The sequence below is a fragment of the Phyllobates terribilis genome, unplaced genomic scaffold (genome assembly GCF_046119375.1).
Source record: "Phyllobates terribilis strain yellow unplaced genomic scaffold, ASM4611937v1 Scaffold_8__6_contigs__length_399053987, whole genome shotgun sequence".
Lineage (NCBI taxonomy): Eukaryota > Metazoa > Chordata > Amphibia > Anura > Dendrobatidae > Phyllobates > Phyllobates terribilis.
In genome coordinates this window covers 107,055,838-107,076,535 of record NW_027362768.1, presented here as the reverse complement: position 1 = coordinate 107,076,535, position 20,698 = coordinate 107,055,838, and the positions used below count along the sequence as shown (strand labels likewise).

Below are 20,698 nucleotides of genomic sequence, written 5' to 3'. Positions count from 1 at the left end.
GGGTTTAAAAAAGAAAAAATAAGGTGACACACAAATAAATAAAACAGTTACATAGGTTTAAAAAAAGACCTAGGTCCATCAAATTCAAGTTATAAAATAAAAAAGGAGAAATAATAGAAATATCTAAACTTTCCTGTCTAAAGTTGTTCTTCTGTTTCCTTTAGGATAGGGAAGGTTTATGGATCACCCCCATATGTGAATGCCTTACCATTGTTTAACTCATCTTTTATATGTCTAGTCTTGGGCTCAAGTTTCCAGGATGGATATTGTGTTATGGAAAGCGAAGGTCTGTAACTGGACCATGGGCTAATAGGGAGGCGAGCACATTGCATATTATAAACCTTGAATTCTTCAAACCCCCCTCCCTGTAGTAAATAGATGTCCTGCTTGGCTATAAAGGACCATCTGCCTAAGCTTTGAAGCTCGGGCTCACCAGTCCTAGGTGCCAGAAATGCCACTCTCTGTAGTCCCAGTGATACCCTCTTGGTCCTCAATTCCTTTTGGCCTCCTGACCTGTTATAAAAGTTCATAGATGTTATGGAACATTGTGCTGTGTTAATCATGTAAATGGCAGACTTAATCTAATGTTATATTACTGATATTATAGTTTCCCTTACATAACATTTTTTATATTAGGAGAGGCTTTTTATAGCAACTTTTGTTTGATAATAATGTGTCCGGAAATCTGCCAAGGTGTGAGCACCGGCCATTGTATAGAGAAGAAATCTAAACAAAAGGGCATCATAGACCACAAAAGAAGGGCTCCCGCTCGCTCATTCAAAGATTGAAATTAATGTAGACTCCTCTCTTGTCAGCGAGCCTTGTAGGTTCATATAAGAGTTGTCTATCTCACCTCGTCTTGGAAGAAAACGTGGGATCTGATGCTTTTGTCAAATCCATCCACTTTATAATTCACTCTAATCTAAGACATAAAATGATGTGTTTTCTGAGATATCTTAGCTGTCCGCATCTGCAGAGCAGAAGTTCAGAAGCTGGCTATTCTTTGTAAAAAATATTTTATACTTCATACGCACGTTCATGATATTAATGGGATCTTTCCACTATAATTGTAGATACTGCTCTGCTGCTGCTCTTTATTATATGTGTACGGTGAACAATATCCACAAAACAAAATATGGAATATCAAACCACGTTACGAAACACATAGCCACAGCCATGTTATGGACTTAACCCCGGTTATCTATCTGTATATAGATATCTCTATACATGTGTAGGTATACAGTGTAATAATAATAATCTTTATTTTTATATAGCGCTAACATATTCCCCAGCGCTTTACATACATTATCGTCGCTGTCCCCATTGGGGCTCACAATCGAGATTCCCTATCAGTATGTCTTTGGAGTGTAGGAGGAAACCGGAGAACCCGGAGGAAACCCACGCAAACACGGGGAGAACATACAAACTCCTTGCAGATGTTGTCCTTGGTGGGATTTGAACCGAGGACCCCAGCGCTGCAAGGCTGCAGTGCGAACCACTGAGCCACCGTGGGATGGATGGATGGATGGATGGATGGATGGATGGATGGATGGATGGATGGATGGATGGATGGATGGATGGATGGATGGATGGATGGATGGATGGATGGATGGATGGATGGATGGATGGATGGATGGATGGATGGATGGATGGATGGATGGATGGATGGATGGATGGATGGATACAATTATTATGTATGAAGGAGTTCTTCTATGACTAACCATTATGTAATGTGTATTTGCATCTACTAAACATGGCCTCAGCACCAGATTAGCGCCTGCCGGCCTTATTTTACCGACGGTTTGCACAGTATCCAAATGTATAAGTACCATATAATAAGGTGGCTAGATATCACTGCCATAGGTTGGCCAAATAATTCTTGCATAAAAGTACCTATATAACAGTTGTATATACTGCCACCTCCAACATGCATTGCAAAAATACTACACTGTAAAGTTTGTGAAAAGCAAGTAAATGCTACAATACAGTGCCCATATAATACTAACATAGAGTGACCAAATAAGAATTCCATACATAAATAAAAGTAATGTAAAGACAGTAATATTCAGTGTATAAATAATACAATGCCAAGCATTAGGGTTTAAAGGGAATCTGTCAGCAGGATTTCACCCCTCAAATTATTTATATAAACATGTAGCTTTTTCAAAGATAAGTCCAGCCATGCCTTTACATGGCCGGTCTGTTCCTCCGTTATTGAGAAATCAGACTTTGAATTGATATGAAAATGAGCCTGAAGAGCTATGGTAGATCTGAAGCCTCTGTCACTCCAGCTCTATTCCCTGCCCAGCGCCACCGCCTCCTGCTTGACTGACTGTCTCTATGCTGTGTGACTTCAGGCAAAGGAGCCCTTACTTAAAATGGAGGAGGCGGAGCCGAGTGGGGAATAGAGCTGGAGTGACAGAGGCTTCAGATCTACCATTACTATTTGCATATCAATTAAAACGCTCATTTCTCAGTAGTGGAGGACCAGACTGATCATGTAAAGGTATTGCTGGACTTGGCTTTGAAAGCGCCACATGTAAGTGTAAATAATTTGGGGGATGTAATACTGCTGACAGATTCCCTTTAAGGATTGCAATTTCTTGGTAATAGATTTATTAGTCAGTTGTGCAGCATCTTATGATCAGGTTGTATTGGTTAACAAATATAAATTTTGATGAATTGTCTCACCAGGTATCACATGGCTCTACAGTACAATATGAGGCAGGAAGTCTCTCGCTGAACACACAGACAGAGGTAAAGCCACTCCCTTCTGAAAATGAGCCCCTGCTACAGTGGACCACGAATAATTACGGGGCTGTCACATCATTTACAGAAATGAAAATGACCAATCATATTTACATCAAAGTGGGTGAAGGTATGATTCAGTATTATTAATATTACTACAGCTATGTGTTATTATACTGTACACACACATATATATGTATATACTGCTCACAGTCTGTTAAATAGGTTCTAGCATGGATCGCAGCACAGAAATAACAATTGTGCTTTTGCTACTAGAATCAGTTAGCATTTGGAAGACAGACACCCCTGTATCTCTAAGCAGGAGCCCTATGATCCAATACTCATTGTTGCATTGCATTTTGCTTTTTCCTATATCTTATCACTGCCTGAGAGAACACATAATTTCTCAGAATGCAATTCCAAAGTAAAGAAAAGTATTTGCCAAAGTAACTAAACTTTATCAAAAACTTTTAACTAAATCAAAACTGGTTTAAAGGAAAAGTGTATTAGTTTCTCATAGCAGTCAATCACACTCAGGTCTGCTGTATTCCAGCACATGTCATCACTCTGCAGAGAGGAGAGCAGGCGGTTTGTCAGTGCTATTGTGGGGGCGTGTTCTTCTTTCCCCAGTGTGTTGCTGCCTGCTTATGATTGGTCAGCATCAGAAAGTGGAAGAAGTACACGCCCCCAGTAAAATCTCTCTGGTAATGCCCACTTGAACTTAAACAAAGTTAACTGTTAAGTGCCAAATACTTTGATTGCTAATATCTCTGCAATGGAGAGGCGAAATAGAAAAAAAAAAAAAGATCCAAAAATGTTTTGTTTTGCTCTGTACATTGTATGTCCAGTTCCATGTGAAAGGTCCTCTTTAAGCTTTGATATTTCTGTCTGAGAAATGGAAGGAGGAATCTGATTGAATATTATAAGAAACCTTTTTTCCTTTGTACCAGTTTTGAGAAAATTTTGCTCTATACCTTGATTTACATATGTGAAGTAAAAGTTACAATAAATAATCTGAACTGAAATATCAATGTTTTGTTTTAGATAATACTTTACCCACAACGTGTAACATTCAGAAAACTTTTATTTCTCTGAATTATCTTGGATATTATTTGGAACCTCAGTCTGTCGAGGGCTGTTTATTAGACGCAGAGGAAAGGAGATTGGTTTACATCATCGAGTTGGATTCTCCAAGTGCCAAACCATACAGGTAAAGATATGAGTTCTTCCTTATTGGAGGTGACATTTTTATGTTGTTCATACTGTATATATATAATCTGGGACCCATGAAGCCATTGAAGCAAAGATGGCATAGTACCTGCTGTGATAGGACGTCTTGGCCAATGTGATGTTTATTGGCTGGAGCTAGTGCACCTATAAAAATATGCTCATGTCTAACTTTTTGGGATTATTTTCAATTAATGTCCTTGGAATTTTATAGCTTGGCCACTGAAAAAATGGAAAAGGCTCTTTGAGTGGTACTTTACCCTTTCCTGTTTTACTAGTAGGAGAGCTAAATATTTGTAACCCTTAATTTATATTTTGCCTACGTGTCACGCAAGGTGAGGGAAAGACTAAGTACACAACAACGGGAAGAGGGGGAGGAAGCCCAAACACTAAGGAAAGGTTGTGGAGACCCCTAGGCAGATCTGACAACACCCTGGCTCCCCTAGTGTCCCTAAAAGATTCTGCACCTATCGCCGAGCAGGAAACCTAATCCCTGACTGCCCCAAGCGATAGGCCCTAGATAGGGAGGGGACGGGGTGAGCACTAGTCAGCCCCCACTGCAACTAAAGACAAACAGGTAAACAGACAAGGGAAACAATTAGCTTGAGAAGACAACAGAGAGATCACGCCAACATCCTTCAAGGGAACTCCAAGAAGACACTAGCCGATGACTAGTACTTCAAGCCTGGACTGAGGAAAATAGAGCTATCACCAGTGACTTTCTGGAGAGACTGAAGGTATTTAAACATCCAGCAAGGGTGTGTCAATAAGCAGCAGAAGGTGGAGGTGACTGCTAGGTCCTAGAGGGAGAAGGATATCACTACAGTACAGAGATGAAAAGATCAAGAAGGTGCCTGCAGAGCCAAGCGCAATGACCTTCTACAGTTGGATCCAGAACGACTGTCTGTCACACCTGACACACCCGTGACACTACGTCCCAGAACTAATTCAAGGGGTGGCGTACTATATGTGTAAAAGGCTAAGGGGCAGAATCCCAAATGAGAAGGAAAATAAGAAATAAGTCCTTCTCTTACTAAGACTCTATTCACATAGCATCTTATCTTTGTTTGTCATATGCATGCGGAGAGTTCATCAAAATGTATGATAAACATATCCATAAGCCCTCATTCATCCAAGTGCCCTTTTTGCCTTTATCAGACTTGTATGTGTTGGCATATGTTTTTTTTACTGTGTAGGAAAGTGGAGTCAGCTTAGTATTCCTATAAAATTGGCCACTGCAATAAATTAACCGCTCATTATATGGGGGTGTCCTATGACATAAAGTGGCAAAAGTTGGATTTTTACATAAGCATAAAGTAAAAATATAATGTAAATAGAGAATATAATGGCATGCAAGTTTGCTTATAATGTTGAAGCATAATCAAATCAAGTGAATAAAAATCGTATTGTGTTAAGTTACCTGATACAGATTTTTATTAGACTGCTATTAATAATACATGCATTCCATTTTTGGTGCGGTATACGTTAAAATCATGAATTGATGGCATCAAGATCTCCTGCAAACAACATCTGTTTTCCGTTTCCAGAAATCTTACATTGCCAAACTCTAATTGCCATTGAATGTGAAATCAGAGGTTAAAGACATCTGGTCGCCTTGGTCCATAAAACAACCAGTATATTTTTAGTCTCTAGTATTATAATCTTTTTGGTTTTTCTGTGCTTTGAATAAGATTCCCTCTTTTTTTTTTAATTTACCATAGATTAAAACTTCTGGATTTAATGACAATTCTGGATGCCAAGTCTTCAACGTTCCCTTAGAGCTGAATGAGATTCATTACAGCAGTTTCCTTTGCCACCAAAATGTACTCTATAAATACCAATTATGATGATTTTCAAATATTATCTGTGAACGGAAATGGGCGGATGATGACCAATCTACCTAACAATCCTTCTAAAAAAAATTTAAATAAATAATAAAATCCCAAAAAAGAATAAAGTCCACTCCCTCTGTAAGCACTTTGAGGCATGCATCAAATTATATTTTTTGTGTTGCCCACTGGTATATCACAAAGATGGCACCATTTGACTCTACATATCTTTGAACTTCCAACCTTGTAACCGGTGGTAGAACTTTTCACTCACATTCCGAATCATCATTAACCATTTCGCTCCTGGGTTCCAAACTTTTCTCGAGTATTTTTTACCCCAGTTTCATGTTACTCAAGTCAGTAGATTAAACTTGTCCAGGTTTCGTTAGACCCGTCTGGTTTGCACATGTTCACTCCTTGGCGAAAATCTAAATATTTAATTGGTTGAGCAGATGCTGGATCATAATACTTTGAAATGAAAGAAGACATTCCTCTTTCTATCTGACTTTATTTTCCGTTATATAGTTCATTTCAGGTCGACATAATCATTGACATCAGTCCACGCTATCCCGATACCATTCTTTTCAAGAATCTTGTCCTTATCCTCAAGTGTAAAAAATCAGTCAACTGGGTTATCAGGACAAGCAATATCCAAGGCAATCTGGAAATTTTGGTACGTTTCCTGCTACTATCTTAATTGTAATAATAATTAATATTGTAATGATACATTACTTTTTTGCCTAAAGATATAGTTTCTGAATCTAAGAGGGGTTCACCCCCCCATTGTTTTATTTTAAGAAAATTCCTTTAACAGTAAGCTGATTACAGGCTGCCCTACTGCTTGGACTTTTAATGATCAGTGGAGGAATTTGGCATCAAGGTTTCAATTCGTCTGCAGTGCTCCCGCAGGGCAAATAAAGCATTACATAATTATCATTTGAATCAATAAGGTGTTTGTCGAAGAGATGTGATGGATCCTCCAAAGCAATTTACTCACTTAAGGTTTTTTCTGCTGCGTTTTTTTATGCAAAGGCCTTGCATAGTGTAGCTCCTTGCATTTATAAATTTAATGATGGGTTAATTGACTTGAAGGACAGCACATAATTCAACATTTTTAGCACTTTCATGAGAGCTAGACTTTCTTTCACCTAGGCAAAAAGTTCAGTTTACTGCTCCTAGCCTGTATCTAAATATTCTGTCCAAGGTGAAGTGGCTTGTTGGTGCTCCCCTGGTATTTAATATAAAGTACATGTCCCAGTTACCACCCCATCTTAGCAATGCACCTTCCTAATCTTTGATTTTCTCTAAGGGCCTGATACATCAAGACCGCCGTTGTTCATGCCGGTGTTGATGAGGGGGCATGATGGAGTCAGGCGCGCCTGGTTCATGAAAAGGCATATGCCACTTCTTGAATCTGGAGCATTGGACGAGCGTCATACAACTCTGCCTCACCACAAATCCTACTCCAGTCTATGAATTTGACGAGCGACGTCGCCACGCCCTTGTCCCGCCATAGCTTCTCCCATTTCATCAGAGTTGGGAGAAACTGGCATGAAGACGTCAGTACTCAAAGTTCTGCAACTTTTCAAACCCTTTATTGGGCCCTATATATTTTTGACAATAAAATATGCCCATTAGTGATGAGTGAGTATGTTCTGTTAACCATTTCAACGAGCATGCTCGGGTGCTCGCCGAGTATCTTCAGCGTGCTCGGGTGTTATGTTTGAGTCACTCCATGCATGATTTGCGACTGTTTGACAGCTTTAATACATGTGAGGAATGCCTAAGAAACAGGCATTCCACACATGTATTAAAGCTGTCAAACAGTCGCAAATAATGCGCACAAAGTGACTCAAACATAACACCCGAGCATGCTGAAGATACTCGGCGAGCACCAGAGCATGTTCGCAAATCTCGAGTAACGAGCATGCTCGCTCATCACTAATGCCCATTTTTACAGCCATGCTATATTGTACATGCTGTCATTATTGATGATTGCTCCTCAAAGCACTCAGGAACGTAAACTATCATTTTCAAGAAATAGCTGATGTAAACAACAAGCATTATATGTTCCATTCGTGATCTCCCCATGAGAACGCAGCTTCTTCTTCCCATGCTTGTTGATAGATTGCTAACACTTCACTTATAATAACATACATTCTAGCACCTCCAGGGACTTATCTAATCCGAAGAGCAGTCCTATCTGTAGATGAACTTATTTATAGTTTTCTAAATGTATTTTGTAAATCCCAGTCATTTATTGCTTATCGCAGCTAATTGATTTGATCTTACAAAAGTGTGAAGTTTCCATCTATTATATAGATTGTCCAAGGACTCTTAATCCTCCCGTAATGCTCCATAGATATTAGTCTACAGCAGATAATACGGCACCGATTGTTGTCTACATTGAAGGTTACTGAAATAAAGCATGAGATTGGAAGCAGTATGGCTGCCATTGTAGCTTCTATGTCATTGTCACCAATTCCCAACCTGTCTAATTTTGCATGATTAAAGGAGTGGGAGGACATATAGGCAAATTAGCCATGTAGGCATCTAGGAAAGCTACAGTTCTTGGAGGTGTAATGGCAGCCATTTTAGTGGTCACCCAAACTTTATTATAATTGACCTAATTAAAATAACTTACAAATGGGCCTGATGAAAAGTTTATGTCGTGTCATAGGGGTATGTTCACACTGAGGTTTTTTTTGTGGATTTTGAAGTGGATGCACTTCAAAATCTGCATAAAAATGCTTCAGATACTCTTTGGATAATCTTTTATGTGGATTTTCAAGTGAATCCTCCTAAAAAAAAATTTGGTGTGAACATACCCCAAAACTTGTGATATGTCAAACGTTGTGATTATTTAGGGGTTTATGGTGCTAGTACCCCCATCAAATGCTAAAAATAAGTAGAAAATGTAGTTAGTAAAGCATTCTGCCCCTTTGCTTTTGATAAGCACCCCTTGGCACACCCCAAAGTTGTGGTGATTGGTGTGTATGGACCAGTGGCGGACACAAACAGTTGAGAGCCCCTGTGCAATAACAATATTTGGGCCCTTCACAGACCAATAGCTCATCATAATGCACATTTCAATCTGCTTTTGAGGTGGCCATGGACCCCCTTCACTCCTCAGTGCCTGTGCGGCAGCACAGTTTGCACCAATGATATGTCCAAGGAGAGCTGTGCAGAGTGATCCTAGCTAAGGGCACAACATTTTGCCGAGCACTTCTGGCCCTTTGTTTCCGTCATCTTTGGATATTTTGGCACCCAGACTTCAATAGATAAAAACTTCTTACGTATCGCTATATCATATCAAAATTTATAGCAACCTGTCAGAAAAGGCCAACTGAAGGAAGTTTCTTTATAGGTGTTTTTATTTTATTTTTAAGGAAAGGGACTTGCCCACCAGTCTAGTGGAAACATAGTGGGATTGGTTTATCGCTTTTCCCCAGCGGGCAGTGGTGTTTATTTCTTATGCGGCTTCATGTTATTTTCGGTCAGTGTAAACCATGAAGATTTGCTCTATTGCCGTCCTGCTCTTGTGGACTTTTTCAGCACAGCATGAACTAGGTCTGACCTTAAATGTTTCCACTCCGGATTTCTTTCACTTACATCTGGGTCTTCTCGACCTTGCAATTTTGCAATTTCTCGACTAGCTTTTTTCTACAAATGTTAAAAAATAAAATTATTTATATATATATAGCATGCTGTGACTTTTTTTTTCTCATATACCATTAACTCTTTCAGGCTTCTGGATCCCTCTTTGGCTAATTTTTTAGGTATCATGTACTGCACAGCATGCTGGATCAGCAGAGAGAGGAAATCCCTATGATGTGGGCCGCTGTCCGCTGCCAAATGTCTTCATTTAAAACATGTGCTGTTCTTTTTTTTTTTTTTAAGATAACTAATTTTTTTTTTTTTTTTTTTCCGCTACACTTTCACTGAATTTTTTCTTGGAAACATTTGCACTCATTCATGTGGCTCTGAACTTTTCTTCCAATGTGCATCATTCGTCACATGATCTAGTTCTTAGAAGCGAGTCGTAGGCCATCTGCAATTTGCATGTTATATATTTCGCAACATACTCTTCCAGCAAGAAGTGCAGTGACTGATATTCTCTCACCCGCCACATATACAATACAATAAGCCAGCTGTAAGACATCCTAATCCTACATCTAAGTGGTTAGGAAATATATAGACATTTCCCATCAAGATATACATGTATTTATTATTGTTTGTTTTTTTTACTTACCTTTAAGACTAGTGAACTTATTTACATTTGAAAAATGGCATCTATTGTGCAGGGCTTTGTCCATTAATGTATGGGAAGGGGTAAGTTGTTTTACTGGAAAACAAAATGTAATTCAGAGTCCCTAATTTAAAGGAAATCTGTCATCAGGATTTCTCCCACCAAACTATTTAAATGCACATGTAGCTCTTTCAGAGACAAGTCCAGTGTCACAGCAGTAACTCACATGCGTTCCCGCCGCCTTGCGACTCACTGCGTTCGTCGCTTAGGCTGGCCGCCTGCTGAGTCCATGCAGCACTTCCAACTCTGCTGCATACCCCTGATGTCTCCACATGGCTGTAGGGAGGCATGGCTGGATCCTGCAGGAATTTACCCCTGCTGTGTCCTGCAGAGTTTGGATTCCCGAGCCAATTACTATCCAGCAGGTGAAATATTAGGCAGTGCCGCCTTACCTTTCTTTTGCCTGAGCTTAGGTTCTTGGTTCCTTGCAGTCTCAGCAATCAGTCCTGTGTCATTTCGTCTGGTCTCACCTGTTACTGACTCGGCTCGTTTAACCATTCTGTCACACCTCTCCGCACCTGACCTTGACTTTGTATTCTGAACCCGAGCTGCCTGCTCCGACCCAGGATCGTCTGACTACGCTTCTGTTTCGCCCCTCATGTACCTCGCATACCTGCTCTGACCCGTGAGTCAACTGCTGCAGTCTCGGGTACTGCCCTGGAGTGCTACCTGGTGTCTACTGGCGGCCCAGATTATCCTCACCATCAGAGGCTCTGGTGGACACCCAGTAGACACATAGTCACACCCCTCCAGGGTAAGCCCGGCCCATGGCTCAGTGGGTCCACACCCATGAGTGTTACATCCAGCAATATCTTTATGTAGCCAGTTCATTCCTCCATTCCTGAGAAATTGGTGTTTGAACTGATATGCAAATGAGGATCAATTGCTATTGTAGATCTGAAGCCTCTGTCACTCCAGCTCTATTTCCCGCCGAATGCCGCCTTCTCCTGCACTATAGCCTCTATACTGTGTGATTTCAGACAAAGGATCCTTCAGTCAAACAGGAGAAGGTGGCGCTGGGCAGGGAATAGAGCTGGAGTGACACAGGTTTCAGATCTACATATAGTTCTTCAGCTTCATTTGCATATCAATTCAAACATTGATTTCTCAGTAACGAAGGAACAGACTGGCCATGTAAAAGTAGCGCTGGACTTGTCTTTGAAAGAACTACATACATATATAAATAGTTTTTTTTGGGGGGGTGGTGAAATCCTGCTGACAGATACCCTTTATGTAAAATACATTTCACGCTTTCTTTCTAAATCACATTTTACTGTGGTTATGGCTGGAAAGTGGTTAACTCTCACAGCATGTTTCCCTCCGTGTTCTGTGCCTGGTGTCTAAATTTAGGCCTGGAATAGTAATATATACATTCACATTGGCAGAAACTACCAGTTCTTTTTAGTTAAAATTACAGCCGTGTGTAGAAAATGAGTTCCTGTGAACATGGCAAGATATGTATTAACTCATATGTCTTGGTCTTAAAAATTAAAGCTGAAATCTATGGCAGTCCTCTTTTGCCAATTTACTGTTATTTATATAGCTACTTTTCCTGTGTTTTGAAGTGTGAATGAACACTAAAAGGGATATTCCAGAATTGAAAGCTATCCTCCATAACTAACTTATTGCTGATCTGACCATTGGGACCCCAAATGGGGGTCTGGATCCCGAGAACTTGGCTCTGTAGAGTTCCATCTTGAATGGAGCGGAGATCGAGCAAGCTTGATATCCACTCCTTTCATTGCCTATGGGAGTGCCAAAAAAAAATAACCAAGACAATAAATGGAGCATAAATCAGGTGTGCAAACCTTTATTCCATTCAAGCCGGGGCTCTCGGGATCCTGAGCCGTCTTCTCAGCTGTGTAGTGGACCACTGAGTCCCCAAGGATCTGAGAAAATTAAGTTATAGAATGAGCGATGTATTTCAATTTTGGCAAGACCCCTTAAAAGACAAATGGTTCCCACGTAAGACAGCTGATGGCAGAATGATCTGGTGAAATAGGTCAATCTATGCTATGGGGCCCCTACGACTCAAAGAAAGCCTTTTAAAGTTGCTCTGAATGTGGCTACATGGTTGGTCAATGAACCAAATGGATCAGTAAATTGAGTTATAGGAGTGTATAACAGATGTAATAGCAGTTACTTGTTTCTTTTTTAGGCCTCAGTTAAGGTTGGCCATGCTGAGATTCACTTTTGTCAACTTTGACTGTTACTATAACTTCTGGTTTACTAATGTTAAGTTCTAGATGGAAGTTTTATTAATCAATTAATGTAAACAGGGACGTAAGTAGTAAGAGGGGATCTATATACAGTAGATCTCAGATTGAAAGTTCGATGGCCTTCCTTCTGAACAGGGGCAGTGGAATAAGAATGATGTGACCCTGGGAGTCTCCTCAAATTAACTCATTAAAAGCATGCAGGAACAACGGTTGACCACTGATGAGGCTGGAGGCATTACTATGTTCTCGTTGATGAGGGCCTAGTAGAAAAAGCAGTACATTAAAGGTCACGTACTATGCTAGAGTTATATAGGAAAACTTGCCGACTGCTTTCAAAACTTATTTGCATTTATTGAAAGTAAAGGGTATGAAGAAATAAAAAAAAAATCATCCAGGTAACCTTACATATCTCAGGGGCTTTGTGGCTTTGAGAAGCTTATACTGCACTCAGTGACAACCTATTGATAGAGGGATGGCTTTCATCGTATTTTATTTTAAAGGAGTGATACGTTGAGAAAGGACGCATCATGTTCTGTTTTATAGAAATAAGACACACATGGGAATTTTTTCCATACCAGCATGAAAATACAAATACAAGCCGCGAAGCTTAAGCAGTTGTTGAGGGTTGAGGGGGAGACGCATTTCAGAATGTAATGAAGGATAGAGTGGGCGTAGCAATTAAACTGGATATTTGGTGTACCTGATGATCCACTCTACAGAGCGCGCAGACGTCCTCCAGCAGATGTGAAATCTAAGACCTCCCTCACTCTTCTAATCCGAAACAGAAGACTAGGCCAGATGTTTATGATTCACTTAAGAAATGCATATTTTATTTACGTCCAGAGCAGAGCACCCGATCTCATTATGAATGTCTAATCTTGGTCTGTTATTTGAGGAAAGCAGGGCCTTAGAACGTTGTTTCATGTTAGGGTTCCAGCTAGGTCGAGTCACTTTTATGGGTCGAGTCACATTTGTGGGACTCGAAAAATTAAAATGCCTTTTCATTAGTGATCCATGTCTATTCCAGCATTAGCTTCTAAAATCCTATTCCTTCTCAGCAAGAATTTTCTGTACCCTGATTAGCACAATGGGGCCTCAAATGAAACTTGCAGTGGGGCCTCCACCATAACGTGTGCGTGTCAGTGTACAGCTGGCCGTTAATCCATCTGTAGAATTTACATGTAGTAATCGGCGCAGTCCCATAATTGGTTATCTCTGCTCCGTCTTATACTCCTGGTTTGGAGATTTTTCAGATTGTCTAGAAGTCTTGTGCCAAAAAAAAGCTCCAGATTACTCAAACTTTTGGACTATGAAATGCTGGAGTTAACATCATTTTATTTTTGTTCTCTCTCCGAGCATACAACATCTAAATAAGGTATATCTACACAAGACTTTTTGGTTTTGGCCATTGTATGGTTGGCTCAGCCTAGTTTTTAACCTACATAATTTTATGGAGGTAAAAATATCACTATATAAAATGGCCACATACTTGCATTTCCAAAACAAATGACAAAAAAAATTGCAAGGCATCAGAAAAAAAAGATACAGGTGGATCTTTGGTCATCAGGGGGATTACTATAGGGGGTGTAGAGAATGTAGGTGTCATGTTACAGATTTTGGACCAGTAGCTTTATGCTATGCTTGTGTTGTTTTTATTCTTAATCAAAAATGCCCTCCAGATCTGTAGATTGGCTGAAAAGCATCAGAAAAATCTCATGTCAAATGCATTTGGCCTGAATTCTGCATGCCTAAACCAGTGGAGACTTCTGCACCTATTATTTTATCCCTAATAGATGACTTTGTTTTTGGATGACCTATCCTGGTGACAAGGAGTAGTCCTATTTTTAAATACGCTATTGGCAAATTCAGATTTTATTTAGAAGCGGTCAGTTTGCAATGGATCTTTATGTATTTTTCACTGGAGAGTAGTTACAAAGAGCATTATGCAGGAGTACCCATCATTTTTATTTTTATACAGACAGCTATTGGGAAATATGTAACACATCATTTTTCCTGCGGAGATGCTGAAGAGTAATTATACACTTAAAGCTAAGAGGGTTCCTTGTTGCAAAAAATTAAGTGAAAAAGCCTTTGGATTTTAACAATCCCTATTAGATGAATGGGACAGTTGAAGAATCTTTTCAGGGAGAAGTTTCAATGTCATGTGCGTTCTGTATGGTCAGGATTTACCCAGGAAAGATGTTACTTAGGTTGCCAAGGTCAGATTTCATGGAAATTAATGCTATCATAAGATTTTGGAGAATTAAAATAGATGATCTAAAAAATTAGCAGGACTACTAATCAGGTAGGAGGTGGTACTCTGTTTCGGTGGCCACCTAATACCAACATGGCCACTTGACCATGGTCTTGCAAATTTTTGATCAACCCAGAATTACAAAAAAATCTTACTCTTCTAATCTTATTTACATGATTCCTGAAAATCCCTTTGCTATGTTTATGTCAAAGTTATATATTTGTTGTGATTCTCAATGAAACTTTGGTTTTATGAGCTGATTTTTCAGGCTCATAATTTAATATACAGTACAGACCAAAAGTTTGGACACACGTTCTCATTTAAAGATTTTTCTGTATTTTCATGACTATGAAAATTGTACATTCACACTGAAGGCATCAAAACTATGAATTAACACATGTGGAATTATATACTTAACAAAAAAGTGTGAAACAACTGAAAATATGTCTTATATTCTAGGTTCTTCAAAGTAGCCACCTTTTGCTTTGATGACTGCTTTGCACATTCTTGGTATTCTCTTGATGAGCATCAAGAGGTAATCACCGGAAATGGTCTTCCAACAATCTTGAAGGAGTTCCCAGAGATGCTTAGCACTTGTTGGCCCTTTTGCCTTCACTCTGCGGTCCAGCTCACCCCAAACCATCTCGATTGGGTTCAGGTCTGGTGACTGTGGAGGCCAGGTCATCTGGCGTAGCACCCCATCACTCTCCTTCTTGGTCAAATAGCCCTTACACAGCCTGGAGGTGTGTTTGGGGTCATTGTCCTGTTGAAAGATAAATGATGGTCCAACTAAACGCAAACCGGATGGAATAGCATGCCGCTGCAAGATGCTGTGGTAGCCATGCTGGTTCAGTATGCCTTCAATTTTGAATAAATCCCCGACAGTGTCACCAGCAAAGCACCCCTACACCATCACACCTCCTCCTCCATGCTTCACGGTGGGAATCAGGCATGTAGAGTCCATCCGTTCACCTTTTCTGCATCGCACAAAGACACGGTGGTTGGAACCAAAGATCTCAAATTTGGACTCATCAGACCAAAGCATAGATTTCCACTGGTCTAATGTCCATTCCTTGTGTTCTTTAGCCTAAACAAGTCTCTTCTGCTTGTTGCCTGTTCTTAGCAGTGGTTTCCTAGCAGCTATTTTACGATGAAGGCCTGCTGCACAAAGTCTCCTCTTAACAGTTGTTGAAGAGATGTGTCTGCTGCTAGAACTCTGTGTGGCATTGACCTGGTCTCTAATCTGAGCTGCTGTTAACCTGCGATTTCTGAGGCTGGTGACTCGGATAAACTTATCCTCAGAAGCAGAGGTGACTCTTGGTCTTCCTTTCCTGGGGCGGTCCTCATGTGAGCCAGTTTCTTTGTAGCGCTTGATGGTTTTTGCAACTGCACTTGGGGACACTTTCAAAGTTTTCCAAATTTTTCGGACTGACTGACCTTAATTTCTTAAAGTAATGATGGCCACTCGTTTTTCTTTACTTAGCTGCTTTTTTCTTGCCATAATACAAATTCTAACAGTCTATTCAGTAGGACTATCAGCTGTGTATCCACCAGACTTCTACACAACACAACTGATGGTCCCAACCCCATTTATAAGGCTAAAAATCCCACTTATTAAACCTGACAGGGCACAGCTGTGAAGTGAAAACCATTTCCAGTGACTACCTCTTGAAGCTCATCAAGAGAATGCCAAGAGTGTGCAAAGCAGTCATCACAGCAAAAGGTGGCTACTTTGAAGAACCTAGATTATAAGACATATTTTCAGTTGTTTCAAACTTTTTTGTTAAGTATATAATTCCACATGTGTTAATTCATAGTTTTGATGCCTTCAGTGTGAATGTACAATTTTCATAGTCATGAAAATACAGAAAAATGTTTAAATGAGAAGGTGTGTCCAAACTTTTGGTCTGTACTGTATATTTTTTAATATTAGCTCTTTTCTCTGCAGACTCCAGATAGTGTTACTTTTAGTAAAGATTCAGAAAAGAGTCTTTCAACCAGCAAACAGGTGATTCCAAACATTCCCTCAACCCCGGAGCTTTTAATAAAATGGGCCTCGGACTTAAATTATCCAGCGACATCCTACATTCATGTACCGGTGGCAAACAAGTTTCACATCAAACTTGACGACATAGGTAAAAGTGAAAATACATACTATTGTTTACCTTGTTGCTCAAAAAATATGATTCTCTAAATGATTTTTGAACTCATTCTAACTAGTAATCTCTCTTCTTAGAAATGAATGACCAAGAGAACGCCACTGTTCCGCCTGAGTTGGACTTTTTCCGGCTCGGCAGTCAAGACTTTATTTTGGGTGGGAGCGATAGGCATGATTTGCCCAAGGAGCCAGAGGAAGCACAGGGAAATATTAATGTGGCCATGTCTGTGAAATGTGATGAGAACAAGATGGTGGCATCTATAGAAAAGGACAGTTTAAAGGTACGTTATAAACCTGGGATAATATTTGTATCTAATCACTCTGAAAATGACTGTGATGGTAGGAAAGAAAATGTTATATAACCTCATTGTTATCACCAGTGATATTGTCTGCGTTGACTCTCCTGCCAGGTAGAGAAGGATCAGGCATGTTGAGTTTCATGCCCAATCCATTAGTTTTTTTGGAAGATAAATCACCTCTAGGCAGCAACTTAAGGTCCGCATACACATTTGGTAGAGTTAGCAGAACAATCATTCGCCCAACAGATATCTCGTCTTACCCCCACTACACAGAAACCCTCAGCCAAGTGCTCCTGTGTTCTCTATGAGAAAGCCACTTTTCTTGAGGGAAAACAAAAGGGATCAGGTATCAAAATTCGGCAAGCCGGATCCTTTTCTCCAACATCATTTTTCGGGGGAGAGTCGAGAGGCTCCCATACCCATTAGACTGATATCGGCAGTTTTGGCAGACTTTATCCTAATGTGCATGGGGTCTTTGCTCCGAGCATGAGTAATGGGGGAGGTTAAAGCTTTCTCCCCAATGTAAATGGCAGTGGAGAGAGGGAGATACACCACTGCACTAGAAACTTATATCCCAGTGTAACAAAGCGTCGGATGTCGAAATTCATCATGCTGGATTGGGAGGGATCCCATACACATTAGATTTTCTACTAGATCCGCTGACCTTGATCTAATTTGCATTGTCAGCCTAAAACATGTCATTGATGGAGTTTACTTTGTCATTGATACTTTACAGGAGTGCCAGAAATTAATCAAATATCTCAGAACAAAGAGAACCTGTGACATTGAACATGCAGTCTCTCGGTTGCATATTGTAGAACAGATTGATATTTGTTCTTTGGGAAAAGATTTGGGGGAACTTGTAATTAATGTAATTAAATCTCTGCTTTTCTGGGTTTAGGAGTCCAGTGGGTGGTCCTTATCAGGGATTGACAGCCTTACTTTAATAACTGTGAATACTGATATGACTGTCAGTCATTAATAGGGCCACCCATTGGACTCCTAAGCTCAGAATAAGCTAGGATTTAATTGATAAAAAAAATACAACTTATATTGAATCTGTTCCCATAACATTATAAATGAATCGGCTCAGTTGCTCCTGTTTTATAACCTTCTGCCCACAGATCAGAGTCCATGTTCAATGGGCCAGGTTCTGATTAAATCCTACCTTCTCTGGTGTATAAACCCTAGAGTTTAGAGTTTCTGAAACTACATAGCTACCTCTGTGCCTAGATATACTTGAGTATTCTCAAGTTTTGGAAGTTATCTGTCATCCATGGGATAGGAGATAACTTCCTGATCGCTGGAGGTCCAACCTCTAAGACCCCCACAAATCTTGAGAACCGCTATTCTGAAGAGCCCGTGTGAATGAAGTGGTAGTCGATCATGTGCACTTCCGTTCCATTAATTCTTATGGGAGTGCCGGAGACCAGCCGATCGCAGCTCTTGGCTGTCTCTGGCGGTCCCATTAAGAATAAATGGAGCTGCAGTGCGCATAATCAACCACCACTCCATTCACACAGAGCCCAGGTTCTCGGTGATGGGTCCCAGTGGTCAGACCCCCAGCGATTGGTAAATTATCCTTTATCCTGTAGATAAGGGATAACTTTCAAAATTGAGAATACCACTTTGGCAAGGGTCACACCACCGTATAGTCTCTCATCCAAAAGAGAATCGGGCTGATTATAGTAACCACACTCTGATCAAGGGCTCATCAGAGTGTGATAACAGTGTGATCCAATTTTCTTGGATGAAGAAAAGATGGGAAAAAAAATTCTCCATCTTCTCCATTCTTCCACTCAGTGAAAATCAGACTGCAATCAGATATCATCCGACTGCAGTCCGATGTTTTCCACCGACTCATTGACTTGCGTGGGCGAGTGCGATTTGATAATCAGATCCAACTCGAACATACTGCAATTGTTTTCCTCCGACCGGCTCGGTACGAAGAAAAAAATTGGACATGTGTACGGCGGCCCTGTAGAATAACATTGGTCCGAGTGCTATCCGATGTTTTGTTTACGCACACTCGGACCGAAAATACGGTCATGTGCTTGAGCCCTTAAAGTGTACAATTTATAGTTACTATTCTTAGGAATCATCGAACACAAAATGTATAATATTAAAAGCAAAAATATATTACAATGTTTTGTATATTACATGTTTGTTGCATTAGTTATGGCATTTGCACTTGTTTTCTGATGTTGACTCTTGTAACAATCCTTTTTAAGGCCTATGGACTCTTAGGGACAGAACTTTCTCTACTCGATCCAGTTTGCAGAGCACGAGAAACTGCCACTCATTTTATCTTAGAGTCTTCACTGACGGAATGTGGGACACAGCACACTATTGATGACTCTAACATTATATACTACAACACTGTAAGTAGTTAAATCAGGCGTCAGCTCTCTGCAAGGCAAATAAAGGGGTAATAAGACTTTAGCATAGTGATAGCATTGCTATTGTGCATTACGTTGCCCTTAGACCCTGTGGATTATGTCATTTCTATGGACTCGCCCCCATTATCCGGGGAAAAATATACTAGGCAGGTTTGGATTTTTCCTGTCCATTTCCATTGTATCCATTGCCCAGCCACACATTGACCTATTTAGTGCTTTGTGCATGTTTTTCTAATTTTCCGGTGAGCTCAGGATGTCCCTGTAGGATCAGTAATGACTTATACAGGCATAATTATATATAATTAGACCCGCAGCTTGGACTTACTATGTGCATTGTTTTAATAGGTCACATGATGGAGGAGGCACCTGTTTTTCATACTGTAGCGCCCCAGACCATATGGACCATATATATATATACACACATATATATATATACACAGGTGCATCTCACTAAGTTAGAATATGATCAAAAAGTTAATTTATTTCAGTTCTTCAATACAAAAAGTGAAACTCATATATTATATAGAGTCATTACAAACAGAATGATCTATTTCAAGTGTTTATTTCTGTTAATGTTGATGATTATGGCTTACAGCCAATGAAAACACAAAAGTCATTATCTCAGTAAATTAGAATACTTTATAACAACAGCTTGAAAAATGTTTTTAAAATCCGAAATGTATGTTCAGTAAATGCCCTCAATACTTGGTCGGGGCTCCTTTTGCATCAATTACTGCATCAATGCGGTGTGGCATGGAGGCGATCAGCCTGTGGCACTGCTGAGGTGTTATGGAAGCCCAGGTGGCTTTGATAGCAGCCTTCAGCTCGTCTGCTTTGTTGGGTCTGGTATCTCTCATCTTCCTCTCGACAATATCCCATAGATTCTCTATGGGGTTAAGGTCAGGCGAGTTTGCTGGCCAATCAAGCACAGTGATACTGTTGTGTGTAAACCAGGTATTGGTACTTCTGACAGTGTGGACAGGTGCCAAGTCCTGCTGGAGAATGAAATTTCCATCCCCAAAAAGCAGCACCAGACAAAAATAAATTATATCAATAATTGATGCAAGCCCCAAAACCTGATCCACAGGTTCCATGAAGAATCTGAAAAATTGATAGACAGTCAGCACTTCAAAATAAAACCTATATTTATTCCCCTTGCAACATTTCCGCCATATTAGCCTTTCTATTTATTTAGTTTACACTCTTAGATAGCACCAATACTTCCTCCGACATCATCATCACTGTCCCCATTATGG

The 20,698-nt window shown here is 40.1% G+C and overlaps 1 protein-coding gene across 2 annotated transcripts in view; it reads left to right on the top strand.

Moving 5' to 3' along the window:
• TGFBR3 (transforming growth factor beta receptor 3) overlaps positions 1 to 20,698 on the top strand; it is a 251,927-nt gene that overhangs the window by 164,534 nt on the left and 66,695 nt on the right. Inside the window, exons 5-10 of one of the 2 annotated variants that reach the window (XM_073643184.1) lie at positions 2,695 to 2,878; positions 3,793 to 3,958; positions 6,330 to 6,477; positions 16,535 to 16,721; positions 16,823 to 17,025; positions 19,275 to 19,424. In XM_073643184.1, coding sequence (XP_073499285.1) covers positions 2,695 to 2,878; positions 3,793 to 3,958; positions 6,330 to 6,477; positions 16,535 to 16,721; positions 16,823 to 17,025; positions 19,275 to 19,424 — 1,038 coding nt within the window. The remainder of the gene's footprint in view (positions 1 to 2,694; positions 2,879 to 3,792; positions 3,959 to 6,329; positions 6,478 to 16,534; positions 16,722 to 16,822; positions 17,026 to 19,274; positions 19,425 to 20,698) is intronic. The other variant, XM_073643185.1, reaches the window with a different exon arrangement.